We start from the raw sequence: 20,860 nt of genomic DNA on the forward strand, positions 1-20,860 counted from the left end.
CTGATTCTGACACCAGATCAACTGAAGTCTGGAACATCATTTGTCAAAATTTGGTAGCCAGCATGCTGCTAAACCAACTCCTAATATCTTAAAAACCGGGATAAGTAACTAGGGATACAGGATTGTAGATCAGGACCTTCTCAAGTGCTGCCATTGGTGCAGAGTGGCAAGGCTCTACTTCTATTTCTTCTATCTTTTATTTCCTCAGAAACACTAAGGCAAGAAATGCAGTACGTTCAATGTGAGGAAAAACAGGATAGAAAACATCACCAAAAGAAAATATCAGAATCTCCATAATTTAGACAGGACAGATTTGATACTCCTATTTCTTATGCTATAGATGATTGGATTGAACAGGGGTGGAAATAAAGAATATAGGACAGTTAATGCAAAATCTAAGTAAGACGAGGTTTTAGAGGGAGGTTTCAGATAAGCCAAGCATGCAGATACCAAAAACATGGAAAAAACTATAAGGTGGGGAAGACAAGTGGAGAAGGCCTTCTGCCTTCCTGTGACAGAAGGGATTCTCAACACTGCCTTGAAGATCATAGTATAAGATATAATGATCAAAATAAAACAACCTAATTCTGCAGCAATACTGGCCACAAGAAATCCCACTTCAGTTTCACTGAATCCAGAGCAGGATAGCTTTAGCAATTGTGGAATTTCACAGAAAAACTGGTTGACAACATTAGAACAGAAAGGGGTGGAAAAGGTCCCAGTGGTATGCAACATTCCATAGAGAAGACTTGTGAACCACACCAGAATCACTATTCTGGTGCAGGCTTTCCAGTTCATCACCATCTCATAGTGCAATGGATTGCAAATGGCAACATATCGATCATAGGCCATGACTGTCAGGAGGAAGAAATCAGAAGCTTCGAAGGAGGTGAAGAGAAAGAGTTGAGCAACACAACCAAAGTAAGAGATGTGTCTGGTGTCCATGAGAGAATTCATCATGGATTTGGGGAGAATGACTGAAACAATGCCCAGGTCCTGCACTGCCAAATTCACTAGAAAGAAGTACATGGGGCTGCGTAGTCGACAGTCAAAAGCTACTACAGAGATGATGAGCAGATTTGCTGTTGCAGTTGCCAGGTATAATATGAAGAATAAGAAGAAATGTAGAAGCTGCAGATGCCGATCTTTTGAGAATTCCAGGAGCAGGAAGTAAGGCACAGTGGTTTGATTCTCCATGTTTAAGTTACGGCTATGATGAATGCTACATCTACGAGGAATCAGAGGTAAGAGGTACTATTAGATAAAACAGTGAAACTATGAGGTGATACATACTAGGAACAGAAAGGAAAAATATAAGACAAACATGATGTCAGTTAGGAAGAGGCGTACACCATTGAAATAATGTCTATGTGCAATCAGGTTGACATCAACAGTGCCATGGATGACCCTCCAGTAGTAGCTGAAGTCACAAAGGCTGCCAGCCAGATAAAGCTCTAGCGGCTGATGCCATACCTGCAGAGATCTACAAAGCTGTTGGCCCTGTACCTACAGAGAAACTAGCTGAGTTGTTCAAGTTTTTTGCTAACTCATCTGGAGTTGGGCCTGCTGCCAGAGTCACAGTCCAGCTTCCATAAAGGCTGTGGGGCTATTGACATGATATATGCCATGCACCAGCTTCAGGAGAAGTATCAGGAGCAGAATTGTGAACTTTACACAACTGTTGTTAATCTCACGAAAGACTTTGACACTGTTAGCAAACAGGGCCTGTGGGTGATCATGTTGAAGTTTGGCTGCCCTGCCAAATTCATTCAGATAGTATACCGATTCCATGATGGCATGATGGCCAGAGTGCTGGATGGTGGGGAATCTTCTAAGGCATTTCCAGTCACTAATGGCATCAAACAGGGTTGTATGCTTGCACCCACACTGTTCAGCATGATGTTTACTGTCATGCTGAATGATACTTTCCAGGATAGTGATCCTGGAATTAGTCTCAGGTACAGAGTGGATGGGCAGTTCTTCAACCTGAGGAAATTTCAAGCTATCACCAAAGTGAAGGAAACTGTTCTGAGAGACTTACTCTTTGCTGATGACTGCGCTTTGAATGCTGGCTCAGAGTCAGAGATGCAAGACAGAATGGATAAATTCTCCACAGCTTGTGACAACTTTGGAGTTACTATCAACCCCCCAAAGACCAAAGTCATGCACCAGCCTGCTCCTCATGCACCATACACAGAACCCAAAATCACAATCAAAGGGCAGAAACGACAGGCAGTGGATCAATTTAATCACCTTGGCAATACCCTCTCCCGAGCAGTGACTATTGATGCAAAAGAATAGCAAAGACAAGTTCTGCTTTTGGTAGACTGTGCTCCACTGTGTGGGAATGTTGAGGAATCAGCTCAGTAACACAACTGAAGATCTACAGAGCCATGGTACTTATTATGCTTCTGTAGATGGTGAAATGTAGACTGCATATCGAAAGCATGCAAGCCAGCAAAACCATTCCCATGTGACCTGTCTTCACAGGATATTAGGCATCAGATGACAAGACAAAGTGCCTGACAACTTTATTAAGAGCATGTCTACTATCAGTCCACACACTGCTGAGGAGAGCACAGACCCAGTGGGCCATTCATGTCATTCATATGCTGGAAGAGTGCATACCTAAGCAGCTCCTTTTTAGGGAACCCTCTTCTGGAAGATGCTTGTATGGAGGGCAGAAGAAACATTTCAAAGACACGCTAAAGGATTCCCTGAAGTTGCTTGAGATAAACATGACCACCTGAGAAACACTAGTGCAAAACTGCCCTTCCTGGTGTGACCTCATCCACAAGGGCTGTCAAGTTGACGAAGCAAGGTACATTGCTGAAGCACAACATAAGCATGAGCTAGGTAAGGCCAGAACCTTTAGTACAACAACTACAGTGCCTATATACATCTGCCAACATGTGTGAGAACTTTCTATACCCAAATTGGCTGATTAGTCATCTTCAGATACACCACATCTAGTCTTAATGTGATAAAAACAAACAAAAAACATGGTGTCAAGGTCTTCATTGACAACAATGGACAAACAACATGTCCAATCAGAGCACTATCTATATATTGCAATCCATCACTTACTAAGAACCAAACAGAAACCTCCTTTTTTCCCCCTTCTCCCATCCTAGTCCTTTTCCTTGTTACAGTGGTTAAAATGTTACTTAGAATTTGGAAGAGCTTGCCAGGTCCATCTTTAGCCATGGAATTGCACTGGGAGAATTTAGGCTGTCCAGGTTCTCAGCACTTTGATAGGATTGTGTTGTTGGTGAGGAGTTGGAGGAAGGGGTACTATAAGTAGTGTCTTGATCACCTGGAGGAAAGACAGGAAAGAAAGCTATGAAACTCATAAAATACTATAGTAGTGCTTAAGATTTAGAAGTCCCAGAACAGACCGCACTTTGAAAAAAAGTGGGGTGCTTTCCTACCCTGGATGAACCATTATTTAAAATAAAGACATGCTTTGGGCACCAAGGGAAGAGAGGCACCAGTTTTTCTCCCCTAGCTTGCCCTAATCTCTTCCACTGTCACACTTTGCTTTCGTATGAATACTGCAATTAGATTACACTTTTTCCTGATAATAATTTTATGAAAAATGCATAAAATCGTGTTGAAAATTTGCATTTTTTCTATTGCCCTAGTTATAAGTAAATAGTTTGCTTATGATACTTACTGCTATTTAGTGTTAAATATTCTTTTTAAGTTTATATTTAATATAGTTGTGGGGTCCAGCCTGGGGGTTGGCCTGGAAGAAAACTGAGTTTTTAATCTATTATTTTACTTTCAGCACTTATGGAATCTTAATTTCTTATGGATGGACCAAAGGAGAGCATTGCTGGGCTATGCTTAGGGTACCAGTTGGCCTCAATCCAGCCCTGGTCCCTTCAGTGAAACCCAGTGTACTGTAATCCTAGTAGCTACAGGAAATAAGAATAATATTAAAAGGGACTTGTTCCATGTCACAGTAACTTTAGTCTTAATGGAAGGTGCAGCTAGGATGAAGTTGGCTTTCTCCCACTCTCTGTCTTCAGTCTTTCCAAACATCATGCAAAGTTTCTAAAGCATCCATTCAGACGTTACCTTCTTCTTTATGTGGCTTCTTCTTAGCTCACTACACTTTGATCTATGTGGCCAAACCTATCCACCCCACCACACATTAGCAGCTTCTTTGTCATAAAAGTAGTAGGAATCAAAATTCTGCACATAACATTTCACCAGACTGAATGTCAAAAAAAGTTTCTAAAAGGAAGAACAGCTTGATGGGGAACCACTAACCAAAAACCGTGAGGATTTGTCTTTACTGGCTGTTTTCATGAAGAGTCTGGACAGCCATCTGCCAAAGATACAATAATTTAAGTCTATGCACTGAGTGGGGAACTGTACTATATTTTACAGTGTCAATCACCTCCTCCATTCTATGTTTTTTTTTAATTCTTAATTATCACTCATACTTTTCTCCATTCTATTATTAGTTTTTTTAATTCTTTGTCACCACCCATATTTTTCTCACAGTTTATTAAATTATTTTAGTCTAGTTCATAGAATAACACACCACCTTAATGGTCTATTTAAATAGATCTTTCCACTGATTAATAAGTGTGGGACTGGAGGTATACTTGCTTGAAATTTTTGATAGACATTATATAGTTCTATAATTTAATATAGAAGATAATTTGAAGCTACCTTTTTTAGCTAATTTAAAAATCATATTTGAAAATTCCTATCAGATAATATTGAAGAGGGCTTTTTTTTTGTACCACCCTTTTCACTACAATGTAAACACACTCTACTATAAGAATGAAGTGTTAAAGTTCAGCACCCGTTTAAGTATGTGAATCAAACATTTAACCATACATACATACATACATACATACATACATACATACATACATACATATATTTAAATACCTGATATGTGCAGATGGACCTAGAAATGATGTTAGGGATGGTAATTCAGCAATTAGTGATCAGTTCACCCAATGGGGGTTAAATTTGTGCATGATGTAAAATATCTCTTTTTTTAATATTCAGTGTGGAAGATGTACCATCATGTAAAGTATTCACTTGTTTTGTTATTTAGGAAACATATACACCACCCCCTTCCCTGCAATTGAATCCTATTATTCTGATTCATAATACTTTTAACCTACTTTTTACAGTCTAATTTCTGAAAATAAATCTATCTTTGTTGTCCTTCCAACCCTAAAATCTTTTTCTATTATATCAAAGCACTAGGTTTTAATTTCATTTCCTTAAATTCTCTCCCTAGCGTCAAAAGTATAGAAGTGAGTCTAATACAGAGTCAAGTCACTGATATGTAAATAAAGCCCAATTTGCCCCAGACACGTGGAAATGGCTTTTCTGTAAAATAATCAGTATACAAATCACTTACAATTTTTCTTCACAGAATTATTGTCTCTGCTGATGTCTGCTCTTTAGAATGTTCAATATTGGTCCAGTAATAGATAAATGCTATTCTTGTTCAGTCATGGAAAAGATGTACCATCAGTGGGAGCCTTTGATTTTATATTTGGCAAGCTTAACAATAAGTTGAACTTACATTTGGCATTTTGTTTCCCTTTAGACCATACAAACAAAATTAGCAAAATTTTATAATGAGCTTCTGTATTTTTTAAAGATAATTAGCAATTAGCAGCTCCTGCTATCCATGCTCAGATGCAGATTACGTGAGAAGACTTTCATGACAGATAGTCTATAACAGGTCTCAAGAGCTGGGATTAAATTTTATAATCAACTTTGAAGCAATTCCATTGTCCATCTCAAAGCTATCTGTGGGCTTGTGATAGCTATGAATTCTGTTAATTAGTTATGAATGTTGTAAATGCATTCTTTTAGGTATGAACTCTGGGTTTTCAATCCATTTAATAAAATGTCCCCAAACTGCAATGTTAGTATTTCTATCATTGCTGAGAACTAGAATGCTATGTAGTACTCAAAATGGGGCTGCACCATGAAGTAGATTAGGGGTCCCCAACCTTTTGGGGCATGCGGGCATTTTTGCAACGTTGTGTTAATGCATATTTATCAGCAGATAAATGTTTGAGTTTGGTTCAGGGTACTCCTTTTACTTGTATTCTCCAGAATTTTCCCTGTTGCCTACCATTTTTATTTTCTAAAAATGCTTGTGAGCTCTAATACATATTAAACATTGGCAGTTCTAGAAATTGCTTTTTCACATTCCATTTTCTTTATTCATTTATTTGTTTTCTTTGATAAGCCAAAGATTTTGTTAAAATAAATGAAGTCATATAGAACAGGGAACTTGGCAAATACTCATGTACTCCAGAATCAGACAAAGTTGAGAAAGCCAAAAGTATCAATGATTGCTCTTCATGCTTGCTCCAGGTTGAAAAAAAAAAAAAAAGGGGGTCATTGAATACTTGATTATGGGTCTGCTCTCATATTCTTCATACCGTGGCACCTTTACAAAAGGTTTTCAAATGTCATCTCCTCATGACAGGTGGAAAGATTTCATCATAATCTTTGACAAGCTTTTGGAAGTATCTTTTGGTGATGAATCTGACTTTATAGCATTGGATGTCCACTTCTGCATCCCATTTAATACAGAAGAACGAATTGCATCCAATGGATTTCCCCTTTTGGGAACTCTGTGAAACTCTATGTTTTATTCCTATGAAGAGTTTAAATCACTTTTCTATTAGCTTGTAGACACACACACACACACACACACACAATGTGTATGTGTGTGTGTCTGTGTTTAGCCCCTTCAGTTTTTTAACTTGTGAAAGGACTGATTGTCTCATCTGCTCTGTCTGATGGTGTAAGCCTTTTAGGTGGCACCATCCTATTGTCCCTGATTGAGAGCTGTTCTACTGGCTCGAACTCCACCCTCCTCTTGTTCTCACTGCTGTGCCACCATTTCTGTGTCTTGTTCTTGAGCATCAAGGATGTCAATAACTTCCTGCTTTGGATGCTGCTTCATTGTTTCCCATGTTCAGATTGCTCCATGAAACCTTGACATTTCCTTAGCATATGGTCCGTGTGTTTCATCAAAATATGCCACGCTGCATTTCTTTATTGTCTCCTCTTTCTATAGAAAGGGCAGATCCTATTTTGAAAAATTATCAATAAATATCAGGAAATACAAATTCATTCCTGGAGTTAAGGTTAAAGGTTGTAACAAAATTTGAAGAAGGCCACAAAATTGTTAGAGCCAGCCTCTATGAAAGAGTACTCAAGAAGCCATTTTCTGGAAGCTGAAGAGGCATGTTAATAAACACTCAAAGACACACAGAGACACACTTGTACCAATTTATATGGCTGTCCACCTCAGTTCCCAAACTGAGAAGTGCCCTAACTCTGGTACTATTCAATCCCCTCCCAATAGCTGTTTTCCCAGGAAAAGTATGAGGTATTCCATTTAAACAAAGACTTTGTCCCTGTGATGAAAGAGTCTCTGAAACACTAAAAACCACTTCCTTTTTTATTCCTACTATTACAAAAATCCTCTGTTGCACTTAATAATACCCCATCTACTGAAATTTCCAGGCCACCAGTATTCATTTTATTTACAGTTGCTATTATGCAATCAGTGCAATCATATTTCTCTTAGGTTTTTGTTTTTACTGTTTTTACAGTACCTTATACACATATAATATTGATAATTATTGGGTTTTAATGTGGTTTTTATTTGCTATCTTACACTTAGTTTTCTTTCTGATTTTGAGCCAGTCCATGACTGTAAGGAAGCATCTTGTCTTGCCTTGTATATTTATCCAGGCACAGTGCTGGCTTAAAATAAATTTTTCTGTGATCCATTTGAGCTCTTAGAGACATCTTGCCACAATTCTGACTGAAGTTCTTGAAAATCCTCTGTCAGAGAACCATCATCTCTTGATTTCTTCCCAAGGACAATAGAATCTCAGTTGAAACTTCCAATGTTTTGGACTTCTGGGTGAGTAATGGTGGATTGAAACAGCTCTGTTTTTGTGGAGCCAATGACTGTGGCAGTTAAGAAGAGCCAGCGAAAACTCTGGCTCTTTGGAACCATCTCTTGACAAAGGAGATAACTGGATCACCCACAAGTACTCCTTACAGAGGCACGCTGTGAAGAGATTGCAATTTAGTGATCTCCACTGGGCTGAGCACTCTGGGAGTCATGGGAAACATTGAACCCAAGCCGCAGTTCGGAGCCTTCAAATAGGCACTAAATTTGCTTTCCTGTCCTCTTTTAATGAACATAGGAAATTACTTATTAGCTTGGAAATTAAAAACTTGGAACTTGGAGCTGGAACTTGGAAGCTTGGAACTTGGACTTGGAACTTGGACTTGGAAATTAAAAATCTTCTGAAAGGCAAGTTGCTGTACACTGGGAGAATTTCCTTCTATCCTGGGAGAAAGAAGATTTAAGTAAGTTTAAAGAGTAAAAAGTAAAAATTTAACTTTTGAAATTAGCAAAAGGGAGTTAAGAATGTTGGCTGTGGACAGTTAAGAGGCCGGATGGATTTGAAAGAATAGTATTGTTTTAAATTTTATAAAAATACAGCAGATGATTTTGGAATTAAGTGTAAGAAAACTGATTGTTGGAAAGTTTTGGCTCTGAAAATTAACAAAAGATAAGACTGGGCTTTGAAGGTAAACGAGAAGGAATCAGAGAGCAATTAAAGGAAAAGATATTTCCTAACCTAATGGAGGAACATTGTTTTACTACAGATGAACAATATGTTTAGGTCTTATCTTTAAAATTGGATCTAACAGAGTTTATAGAAGAAGAAAAGATTCTACTGGATAAAACAGAAGCTGAGGATGATTTGGAAAGGGATGTGAAAATGGACTTTAAAGAATTGGCAGACTATAAAAGAGATATGGAAGACATTGAAAAATATGTTGTGGATTTGAAAATGGCCTTAAAAAGTTTGATTACAAGAGTGACATGGAGAAAGAAGTTGTCCTGGGTATACAAACTATGCTGGCTGATGTTTTAACAATTAAAGAGGATATCCTGATTGTAAATCAGAAAAATGACTTGGAGAGTTATCTTATTTTGAATCCACAAAAGGGAAGCACTAAATTTCTGAAGTTGCTACTGAAAACAGACAGGGAGAAAATGATGAGAAATCACTATGTGGAACTTTATTTGAAGAAGCAACTGAAGATTTAGCCTCTTAAGAAGAAGAAAAAGGAATTCAAAGTGGACTTACTTGACCAGGGTTAAACTGTATAAATTTTGATTTTGGGTTGTTATTACTGGAATATTTTTTTAACCAGGACTGAAAGACAATGTAAAGATTTTTTCATATGGGAATAAATCTTTTACCTTCTATTTGTCAAAGAAAGATACAGGTTAGAATGTAAAAGAGACCTATTGGATCTAGTTTAAAATATATACTGTATGTTTCTATTATTGATATTCTTTATACCTATGGGGATAAATCTTGTATGTCTGACTTATTAGAGAAAGTTATAAGTCAAAATGCAAAATGGATTTATTTGTCTAAGCTTAAAACATCTAGGTTATTGCTACTGGTACTCTTAATGCTTTTGCTGAGTAAGACTGACTGATGAATCTTTCTATAATTTGGTTATTGTTTAGTGATGAGAAATAGAAAGTAGAGGTTTTTTTCCCTGTAATACTAGAGAAGGTGTTAAGTTACTGAAAATGCTTATACTTGTTTGGAAGCAGGGAGAGACACTATTTATATCTTTTTTTTTCTTTTTTCTTTTTTCTTTTTTCCTTTCTTTTTTCCTTTTCCTTTTCCTTTTTCCTTTTCCTTTTCCTTTTTTTCCTTTTTCCTTTTTTCTTTCTCTTGTTTTTGTTCTTCTTTTTCATTTTTATATCTTTTATAATTCTGCATTAGCTTTTAACTATGTAAAACTCTAATAAAAATATTATTAAAAGCAACTAATGTTTTAATTTGTATTTTATTTGATGTTTTCAAGAAGAGTAGTGTTTATCAGGTTTATGGCCTTATTTGAACCACTTGCTACATCATATGGTTTCTTTGGCTTTGGTTTGTAAATTGTGTAAATCTAGTTAAAATACAGTTTGTATAATCCTGATTTATGTCTTACCCTGATCTGGGATCTCAGTAAATTGGCTTATTCAATAATTGTTAAACGAACTATGGCTTAGTGTGATATATAAATCCAGCCCTTGCAATACATTTCCCAACAAAATTCCTCTTTCTGATTTTAAAAGATCCTGGGAATACATGGGAAAAAATCCTTATTTGCACAAAGATTTGCACAAGAATCTTTGGCCATTTGCACAATGAAAATATCTAATTTGTTTTTTCCCTAATGTAAGACTGCCTTTATTCAACAGAAAAAAGAGTTCAAACTTAATTCTCCAAAGAGAACTCCAATTAGGAAAATTTGGGGGGTGTCAGCACATCATGATATCTGCTCTTGATAATAAAGCCTGGAATGATGGTTTTCAAGTTGTGGCACTCAAGATGCTGCTAAAGCAACTCATAGCACCCTGAAAAGCAGGGCTGGTAACTAGGGATATGGGATTGTAGGTCATGACCTTCTCAAGTGCTACCACTGGTCCAGAGTGGGAAGGCTCTACTTCTATCTCAGTTGTGTCTCCCTTTGAAATTTCTTTATTTTCCTCAGAAAAAAGAGGGCAAAAGACACTGAACATTCAATATAAGGGGGAAAAAAAAGGATGGAAAACATCTTCAAAATAAAATATCAGAATCTCCATAATTTAGACAGGACAGATTTGATACTCTTATTTCTTATACTATAGATGATTGGATTGAACAGGGGTGGAAGTAAAGAATATAGGGCAGTTAATGCAAAATCTAAGTAAGTTGGAGGGTTAGAGGGGGGTCTCAGATAAGCCAAGGATGCAGTTACCAAAAACACAGAAAAGACTATCAGGTGGGGAAGACAAGTGGAGAAGGTCTTCTGCCTTCCTGTCACAGAAGGGATTCTCAACACTGCCTTGAAGATCATGGTGTAAGAGACAATGATAAAAATAAAGCAACCCACTCCTGCTATGACACTGACCACAAGAAATCCCACTTCAGTTTCACTGAATCCAGAGCAGGATAGGTTTAACAATTGTGGAATTTCACAGAAAAACTGGTTGATAACATTAGAACAGAAAGGGGTGGAAAAGGTCCCAGTGGTATGCAACATTCCATAGAGAAGACTTGTGAACCACACCAGAATCACTATTCTGGTGCAGGCTTTCCAATTCATCACCATCTCATAGTGCAGTGGATTGCAAATGGCAACATACCGATCATATGCCATGACTGTCAGGAGAGAGAAGTCAGACGCTTCAAAGCAGACAAAGATAAAGACTTGTGCAAAGCAACCATAGTAAGAGATGTGCCTGGTATCCATGAGAGAATTTATCATGGACTTGGGGACAATGGCTGAAACAATGCCCAGGTCCTGCACTGCCAGATTCATTAGAAAGAAGTACATGGGGCTGCACAGTTGATTGTCAAAAGCTACTACAGAGATGATGAGCAGATTTGCTGTGGCAGTTGCCAGGTATAGTATGAAGAATAAGAAGAAATGTAGAAGCTGCAGGTGCCGATCTTTTGAGAATTCCAGGAGCAGAAAGTAAGCCACGGTGGTTTCATTACCCATGTTTAACTTATGACTAAGATGAATGCCACATCTGTGAGGAATCAGAGGTGAGAAATACCATTAGATAAAAACAGTGAAGCTACAGCTTGTTACATATGGGGAACAGAAAGGAAAAAAATACAAAAAAATGTGGCAACAATAAAAGAGGACTACACCATTGAAAGAATGCTTGCATCCAATCAGAGCACTCTGCATATATTTCAGTTCATGATTATGAAAGTACCAAAATAAAAACCCTTTTCTTCCCCCCCATCCCCCCCTTCTATCCCAATTCTTTTCCTTGTTGCTATGGCTAAAATGTTTGCCTAACACTTTAAACATCTGCCAAATACACCTTTAGCACTGGGAGAATCTACATCAGTTAGTTTTGGAGCACTTTTATAAGATGGTGGTGTTGGTGGGAAAGTGGAGGAGGGGGTGGTTTATACAGTACCTTGAACTCCTGCAGGAAATGCAGGATACAAATACGCTCAAAGATAGAGAGGGAGAAGGGGAATTGTTTTGTCAGGATCTCTGGGAGATGTTTGGTTAAAAAATAAGATAATAATGCTTTAAACATTAAACAATGCAGTCTAACCACCCACCACCCATTCGCAGCTTATGTGTCATAAAAATAGCAAGAGTCAAAATTCTCCAGTTAACATTTCTCAGATTGAACATTAAGAAAAGTTTCTAACAGGAAGAACAGGTTGATGGGGGACCAATAACCAACGAACATGATGATTTTTCTTCACTGGATGTTTCAAGAAAGGCCTGGACAACCATCTGTCAAAAATACTTTAATTTGGATCTGTGAACGGAGCAGGGAATTGTATTTTATAGCCTCAGTCACACCCTCCATTCTACTATATGTTTTTTTTTTTAATTCTTAATTATCGCTGATACTTTTCTCACAATTTATTACTTATATTATTTTAGTGTCATACAGTAATGTGCCACCTTAATGGTGTGTTTAAGCAGATCATTGCACTGATTGATAAGTGTTGGACTGGAGACACACTTTCTTGACATTTTTCACACACATTATATTGCTCTGCAATTTATGTGTCTCCAGAAAAATATGTAGCTGAATGTTCCCACCAAATAATATCAAGGAGGAATTGTTTGTCCTGTTTTTGCTGCAGTAAAAAATGAACACACCCTGCCATAAACATGACATGTTAAGGTTCAGCATCCTTTGAACAATGTGAATCAAATTTTTAACTAGAACGAGAAAAAGAAACCCAACACATTATCTCCTATCTACAGATGGATCAAGAAATGATGTTAGGGATCTAATTCAGCAATTAGTGATCAGTTCACCCAGGGTGCTCTAAATTTGTTCAAGCTGTAGAATATCTATTTTTAATATCCAGTATCTGCATGTAGAAGATAAGCCATCATGTTAAGCATGCATTTGTTTTATTATTTAGGCAGCTTATGGACCACCCCCTCTCCTGCAATAGATTCCCATTATTTTGATTCATAATACTCTTAGTCTACCTTTTAGAGTGCAAACAAATCTGTCTTTGTTGTCATCCTTACCCTAAAATGTTTTGCTATTATAGCAAAGCACTAGGTTATAATTTCACTTTATTAAGTCCTCTCCCCAATGTCAAAAGTATAGAAATGAGTCTAATACAGAGTCAAGCTATGCACATGTAAGTAAGAGCCAATTTGCCTGAGAAAGCAGGAAATGGCTTTTCTGTAGAATAATCAATATGATAATCACTTACCATTTTTCTTCACAGAATTATTGTCCAATAATGCATAAATGCTACTGAATTCTTGTTCAGTCATGAAAAAGATGTATTATCCATGGGAACCTTTGAGTTTATATTTGGCAAGCTTAATAATAAGTTGACTTTGCATCTGGCAATCCTTTTGTTTCCCTATAGACTATACAATAAAAACTCGCAAAATATTATAATGAGAGTCTATATTTTTAATATAATTAGCAGTTAACAGCTACTGCTATCCATGCCCAACTGTGGATTAAGTGACTTTCAGGACATATATTCTGTAACAAGTCTCAACACCTGGGATTAAATGTTATAGTCAGCTTTGAAGGGATTGGACCCTCCATCTCAAAGCTATCTAAGCTGTGGGCTATCTTGTGACTGCTATGAGTCCCATTAATTTGTTATGAATAATGTAAATAAATTCTTTTAGGCAAGAATTCTGGGTATTCTACCATTTAATTGAATGCCCCCAATCTGCAATGCTAGTATTTCTATATTGCTGAGAACCAGAATTCTCTGAAGTATTTGAAATTGGGCAGCACCATGAAGTAGATTAGGGGCCCCCAAACCTTTTGGGTCATGCAGGCATCTTTTCCATGTTGTGCTATTGCCTATATTGCAGCAGATAAACTTAGTTTGTTTCTTGCTAATTCTCCTACTCCTATTCTCAAAGATTTTCCCCATTTCCCACCATTTTTATTTTCCAAAAATGCTTATCAGGTCTAATACATATTAAATATTGGTGATTGTAGAAATAGAATCATGTAACATCTTTCTTTCTTTCTTTCTTTCTTTCTTTCTTTCTTTCTTTCTTTCTTTCTTTCTTTCTTTCTTTCTTTCTTCCTTCCTTCCTTCCTTCCTTCCTTCCTTCCTTCCTTCCTTCTTTCTTCTCTTTCTCCAAAACCATATAGTGCAGGGAGTTTGGCAAATGCTGATGTACCTCAGAATAAGACAAAATTAAGAATGCCCAATCTATCAGTGGTTGGCCAACTTTGAGCTTCAACAGCCAGGTGAATGAAGGGGGGAATGTGTGTATGGGTGATAATGAGGGCAAAGGATGTTCTTTTTCAATAAAGCTTTGTAGCCTGCAGGACACACTCTCTGTGCTCATGACTTGCAGAAAGATTCTAGCGACTCTGCTAGCTAGTGCTTTAGGGAAATTCTAGAAAGGAGACCTACTGAATGGTCTGGGCATGGTATGTCATCATAAAACCTAATTTTCCCAACCTCAGCTGTGCACAATTATCTCCTTCAGGATGGTCACTGTTGCTTGTGAACAGTTGGCCAAGGCAAGTGGGTGGACCTTGAGCACCTGCTAGAAGAAGAAAGAGAAGGGAGAGTACTTGATAAGAAGTGGGACTCCAGGTCTAGTTAGACAATTCTGTAAGAAGATCCCCATAAATCTGAATAAATTATATTACACACAAACACACCAATTTATATGGCTGCCCATCTTGCCAATGCAATAATGGGCAGGCAACAGAATTAAAATACAATATATACACATTTATATATATATAAATACAATTAAAAAAATACTGGTCCCCACCAGCTGACAGAAGTGGTTCCAAAAACACCACTCACCAATATTGTTTAAAAAATATATAGTGGTGACCCTCTTTCAAACATGGGCAAGACCTGCTATCTTTGAAAAAAACAATAGAAACATTTACTCCAGTCCAAGAAGAGGCAGGCCCCCAGAGAATCATGACAACAACGAATTTTGGCCTCTCGCACAATCTGTTCCAAATGTAGTCTGACACCATGAGGCTGGTGTAATGAAAACTAAAATCCGTATTTGGATATACATCTTCCCTTATTGGTTAAACTTAGTTTTTCCCCTGTGGGCCTTGCACCTCTAATTTTAAGACTTTGTTTCATCTTGGGGTAGGATATTGCATGAGAAATGGAAGTTCTATGATCTGTTTTTTTTTATTTTTAACTTAACACAATTCTGATGGAGGGATCAGAGGCAGCCTTAAACAGCATGCCAAAAATTTGGAAGGCCAATTAGGTCTGGCTGCCATATCCGGAGATGTGTTAATTCAACTTTTTTCAAGCTGCCAGGGTATCAAAGCCAAACATCAGCTCCCAAATTCAGGAGAGCCTTAACTCTGGTATCATTCAATGCCATCCCAACAGCTGATTCTGCAGGAAAAGTGTGGGGTATTCCATTTGAACAAAGACTTTGCCCTTGTGATGAAAAAGTCTCTGAAACACTAAATACCATGTCCTTTCTATTGCTCCCATTACAAATATGACCTGTTGCAGTTAATAGTACCCATCCACTCAGATTTCCAGGCCACCCAGATTTGTTTTATTTACAATTCACATTATCCAATCAATGCAATCATATCTATCTTAATGCAGCTAAGTTTTGTTTCATTGTTGTAGAGTACCTTAACCACACCAGCTTTTTTTATTGGGTTTTAATGTGGTTTTTATTTGCTGTCTTACACTAAATTTACTTTTTCATTTTGAGCCAGTCCATGACTGTAATAAAGTATTTTGTCTTCCCTTGTATATTGATCCACGTATAGTGCTGGCTTAAAATAAAATTTTCTGTGACCCACTTTAGCTCTTAATGACATCTTGCTGCAATTCTGTTAAATGTTCCCAAAAATTGTTTATCTGAGAAGCATAATCTCTTGAATTCTTGATCTCTTCCCAAGGACAATAGCATCTCAGTTAAACTCCTAATGTTTGTAATTGTAATTATAATTGTATACAAGGGTTGTGAAATACATCACACCTTAACCACACCAGTTTTATAATATTAATATAATATAATATATTATAATCCCATGTTATAATCAAAAACGATTTTCACTAAGGGATCACCATACAGTATACATGTTAAGTATCTTTGAGAATGAGTCCTATATCCTGATGTCATCTTGCATTTTGGAGTTTTAAAGATGGCAGCCAGCAGGAGAAAATATCTAGAGAAGCATGAATTCATTGATTTAGAACAAAATTTTAGCCATTTTTCAGCACTGCAGACTCAATAAATTTTGGGTAAACTTTCAGAGTAGGAATCATAATCATAAATATTTCTGTTTCTACAGTTTATATATATGCTATTTTAATAAGAAGGAATAATTCCATGTAACACCTCCAAGTTTAATAAACAGACCAAAACAGGTTGCCTATATCTTCTGTGTATTACAATATATTTATTAATAGCATTTCCCCCTTAAGAATTCCATACAGTCCTACAGAAAAAAAAATGTTAAAATTTCCTAATGAAAGTAATGATGACAAAATTAGGCATCCTTTAGAAATGCAGCGGACTACATGCGAGCCTCATTTTAGGGGTGTTGTCTCATAAAACTGTGATGGACATTGGAAATACGAGGTATGCTCAATCCTGGATGATGCCCAAAGGCAGGGAGGTTTCATGCATCTATAACATTTCCTAACAATCAAAGGAAACACAATATTTTTGGCAATAAAGTTGAAGAATTGCATCAGACTTTATCAAAGTTGCTATTGTGCCATTGTTCACTTGTGCGTTCATATATCTAGCACTGCCTTATTATTCCCCATGGAAGTGGTTTTGAAAAGTTGAGGAAGCTCTGTCTGTATGACTGTATTTATTTGGGATTATGTGTCATTCCAATTAGACCAACTGTGATGTAGACATGAAAGGTAACCTTAGAATTCAGATTCAGGAGATGGTGAGTTAGTTAATAAAATCAACCCTTTTGTTTTCTTTTGGTTTTAACTGTGGTCTATTAGTGCAGAGCTATTTGGGGAAATGAAAGAATATCTCTGGATGCCAAGATCAGTCAGGCAACCATCATATTCTTCTATCATTCACTGCTGCTCAGAACCAGGGTTCCTAAGTGCACAGCTGTGGAGTCAGAAGTGTGGAGTCTGAATCTGCAATAAGAAGAGGAAAGGATGTGTTTGATAAGAAAGAATGACAAAGTCTGAAGAAAAGAAGAAAAGGAAATGGAAGATATGAGATAAGTTGAATAAAAGCTGAAGGAAAGCATGTAAGGAAACATGGATCATGCAAAAAAAGTAGATATTTGTTTGCCATTTCCTGTGCATCAATTTGATTCAATTTAGGGAAAAAATTAACACTATCTACACTTAATCTACAGCCTCAAATCTTATTTTCCCCATGAACACTTTCTACTTCTTCTACTACTACTTTGAATGTTTTTAAAAGTATCTTTTCTTTCCAGCAGCATCTCCTTCTAGATCCTTCCCTGTGGACAGTTTTAAAAAAATGCTTAAAGTTTGTTTGAGATCCTGCATCTCAACTATTTTTAGTCTTTATTGCCATTAGGCTTTCTTTTGACACTTCACATGGTGGCCGTGATCACTCGGTCCTGAGAATAATAGTTTGTTTTTGAGGGAGATCAGGGGATTGGTTAAGTTTGCATTGTTAAAATTCTTGTGAAGGTGACATTTCCAGTGGTGTGCAACTGAACACTGAACAAGTATAACATCTGCTTTCAGGTGAAATCCACCTTAGGAAAGGCAAGACAGGAGACAAGATCAAAATTTGGGACTTAAATGAAAAAAAGAGAATTCTGACAGAGGAGAAAAAAGGTAAGGTTAATGTTGGTGCATGTTGTATAATTATAAAAAATATATTAATTTCAGGATAGTGTTAACTACTTCTTAGAGCTATAACTATATAAAGGATATATCATATCAGGAAGTACAGTGCAGAGACTGTGAAAAACAGTTGTAACTGCTGTAATATAAGACATTGGTACTTTTAGGGAGAAACAGAACTTCTCAGTGTGAAAAAAATCTATGTCTAATTTTCATTTCATCTTCCTACAGAGACCTCATAATGCCATGTTGAATAGAACAACCATAACAGGTTTTGTGCTTCTGGGATTTACTGGAAATCAAGAGCTCCAAACTTTACACATCACAGCCTTCTTGTTGATGTATCTTTTTGTCCTGGTTGGAAATCTTCTGATTATTGTTTTAGTAGCAATCAACAGATATCTGCATACCCCAATGTATTTTTTTCTAATTAATTTATCTATCAGTGACATTGCTATCACCACCGCAATTATACCCAAATCTATAGTTAATGCTCTGATGAACTCCAAATGGATTTCTTATTCTGAATGTGTGACACAAGTGTTTTTCTATGCTTTTTTCCTGTCATCTAATTTGTTCCTTCTTACTGTCATGGCCTATGACAGATACATTGCCATCTGTCACCCATTGCACTTTGCATCCATAATGAAGTGGTCCACTTGCCTCCAAATGGCTGGAGGAGCATGGATGGTTGGATTTCTGCATGCAGCTCTACATACAGGGAACATTTTTTCAATGCCTTTCTGCTCCAACATCATCAATCAGTTCTTCTGTGAACTTCCACAATTAATCAAGCTCTATTGTCCTGATTCTTATATTAGTGAAACTTGGGTTCTTGTCTTTGGTTCATGCTTAGGAGTTGGCTGCCTCTCATTCATTATCTCAACCTATGTGCGGATCTTTAGCACTGTGCTGAGAATGTCCTCAGCTGAGAGAAGGGAAAAGGCCTTTGCAACATGCATCCCTCACCTCGTTGTTGTTTCCCTATTTGTTGGTAATAGCCTCTTGGCTCACTTAGCTTACCTGATGCCAACCTTTCCACCCAAATTGGAGGAATCATTTACTGTGCTATATACTGTGGTCCCTTCACTGATAAATCCAATAATCTACAGCATGAGGAACAAAGATGTCAAAGCTGCCTTTTGGAAATTTCTTGGCTGGGGGCATCTTAGCAAGAATAATGCAAAGCTCTGTCACTTTATTCCTCCATCTAATTATGATATTAAACATAATAACAACTTGTAAATAGATGAGGGTTCCTAATTTGGGGTTTTTCCCTATAACTTGCTTGTTTAGGAGATTTACTCTAAATTGTGATTTGTTATATATGCAGAATTAAATTTGCCGTTATATAGCATATTGTGTTTTATTAACATGAAACACGGTTCCACAATGGGCAGTTAAATTATGATTCTTGCATCCTGTTTTCTATAGAGAACTAACTGAAATTAAGATTGGGATTAGAAGTCATTATGTATCCATGTGCTACAGTGAGGAACTGCAGTCATGAACCTTCTTTAAAGAAGAAGTGCATACATTTCAGATTTATGCAGTTGTTTTAATTAAAAGGGGAGAGCAGCTACTTCTAAATGGGAAATAATTATTTCACACTGGAAGTCAGTTTCAGAAATTATAGATGAGCTGCTTCACACAATCAGCCTCTGGAAAGATGCTGGATTAAGACTATTTCAATATTAGGTGTAACAAGTAAGTGTTATTTCTTCAGTCTCTTTTGCTCTTGATTTTAGGGGAAGGTACATTGATCAGTTTTTCCTTCCACAGACAGATTTTAGGTGATAGCATTTAGATCAGTTTTATTTTATTGTAGACAGAGTAAGCATGAAGTTGGTCTTTCTACTATTTATTAGACCAGCTTGAGGATGTACTCTCCCATCCAAGCAGAGGGTCTCAGAATAAAGTTGTTCTATCCAGTTTTCACCTTCAGAGAGAAGATGACAATGCTGGAATTTCTTGTCAGGGCATAGCATCACTCGGACACAATGGCCATTCTCTATTCTCCAGATAGGCAGCAAGTCAAAACTCTTATCTCTAGATTATTCCTCACCTCTTCTTTTGACCACTTGGTTCTTGCAGACCCTTTTGTGTTTTTGTGTCAAGTTTAGTGTGAGTCAGTGACAGCTGAGCAGAGTAGAGGGAGGGACAGGAAAGGAAAGGAAAGGAAAGGAAAGAAAGGAAAGGAAAGGAAAGGAAAGGAAAGGAAAGGAAAGGAAAGGAAAGGAATGGAAAGGATAGGAGAGGAGAGGAGAGGAGAGGAGAGGAGAGGAGAGGAGAGGAGAGGAGAGGAGAGGAGGAAAGGAAAGGAAAGGAAAGGAAAGGAAAGGAAAGGAAAGGAAAGGAAAGGAAAGGAAAGGAAAGGAAAGGAAAGGAAAGGAAAGGAAAGGAAAGGAAAGGAAAGGAAAGGAAAGGAAAGGAGCTTTGGTAGGCCATAAAAATTAAACCAATAGTGTGAGAATAAGTATGAGGTTTGTGGATGAACCTTGAAATTGTACCCTATACTAATTTCTCATAGAATATTATTGTAAAAGAAAAAAAAATGTTCATATTCATGTCTGAATAAGTAAATGTCGCAATATATTAATACGCCATCTCCATGCTACCTGAAGAACTGATGAGTGGAGATCACATTCAATATCAGAATGCTCAGTTTATCATTTTAGAATAGTGGCGTTTAAATTATATTGACCTATCCACAAATCTAACTTGGAAGAAAACAAGGCAATTCTGACCTATATCTAGGTTGTTTTTGTTGTACTTTGTAAAGTTATATCTGCCTGGTCAATGAAAATAATTAAATTTAGGAACTAAATTTAGGAAAATTTAGGATTTTCTTTCCACCGTAGTAGGAACATTTTCTCTAACTGAAGCATGAAAGTTTCCCATTATTCTTAAAATAGATGTTTCATAATGTTGCCTTCATTTCATCTGTAGCAAAATGTGGAAAGAGTTCA

General features: G+C 37.0%; 3 protein-coding genes across 3 annotated transcripts; 1 reads left to right on the forward strand and 2 right to left on the reverse strand.

Annotated features, from left to right (window-relative positions):
• Positions 1-282: 282 nt before the first annotated feature.
• On the reverse strand, positions 283-1,197 carry LOC112541860 (olfactory receptor 14A2-like). Its single transcript, XM_088144245.1, has one exon. The coding sequence runs from the start codon at positions 1,195-1,197 to the stop codon at positions 283-285; it is 915 nt and encodes a 304-aa protein (XP_088000371.1).
• A 9,483-nt stretch (positions 1,198-10,680) lies between these two features.
• LOC148215190 (olfactory receptor 14C36-like) lies at positions 10,681-11,613 on the reverse strand. The gene has a single exon (XM_088144246.1). The coding sequence runs from the start codon at positions 11,593-11,595 to the stop codon at positions 10,681-10,683; it is 915 nt and encodes a 304-aa protein (XP_088000372.1). The 5' UTR covers positions 11,596-11,613.
• Positions 11,614-18,305: 6,692 nt separating this feature from the next.
• Positions 18,306-19,136, forward strand: LOC148215191 (olfactory receptor 14C36-like). Its single transcript, XM_088144249.1, has one exon. The coding sequence runs from the start codon at positions 18,306-18,308 to the stop codon at positions 19,134-19,136; it is 831 nt and encodes a 276-aa protein (XP_088000375.1).
• The last annotated feature ends 1,724 nt before the right edge of the window (positions 19,137-20,860 follow it).

Source organism: Python bivittatus, unplaced genomic scaffold (genome assembly GCF_059951505.1).
Source record: "Python bivittatus isolate LINGU-HERP-01145 unplaced genomic scaffold, Pbiv_v1 ctg000450_np1212, whole genome shotgun sequence".
Classification (NCBI taxonomy): Eukaryota; Metazoa; Chordata; class Lepidosauria; order Squamata; family Pythonidae; genus Python; species Python bivittatus.

Bases quoted from the DNA above. Each gene is read 5' to 3' on its own strand.
- LOC112541860 (XM_088144245.1), bottom strand. From the start codon at position 1,197: ATGGAGAATCAAACCACTGTGCCTTACTTCCTGCTCCTGGAATTCTCA.
- LOC148215190 (XM_088144246.1), bottom strand. From the start codon at position 11,595: ATGGGTAATGAAACCACCGTGGCTTACTTTCTGCTCCTGGAATTCTCA.
- LOC148215191 (XM_088144249.1), top strand. From the start codon at position 18,306: ATGTATTTTTTTCTAATTAATTTATCTATCAGTGACATTGCTATCACC.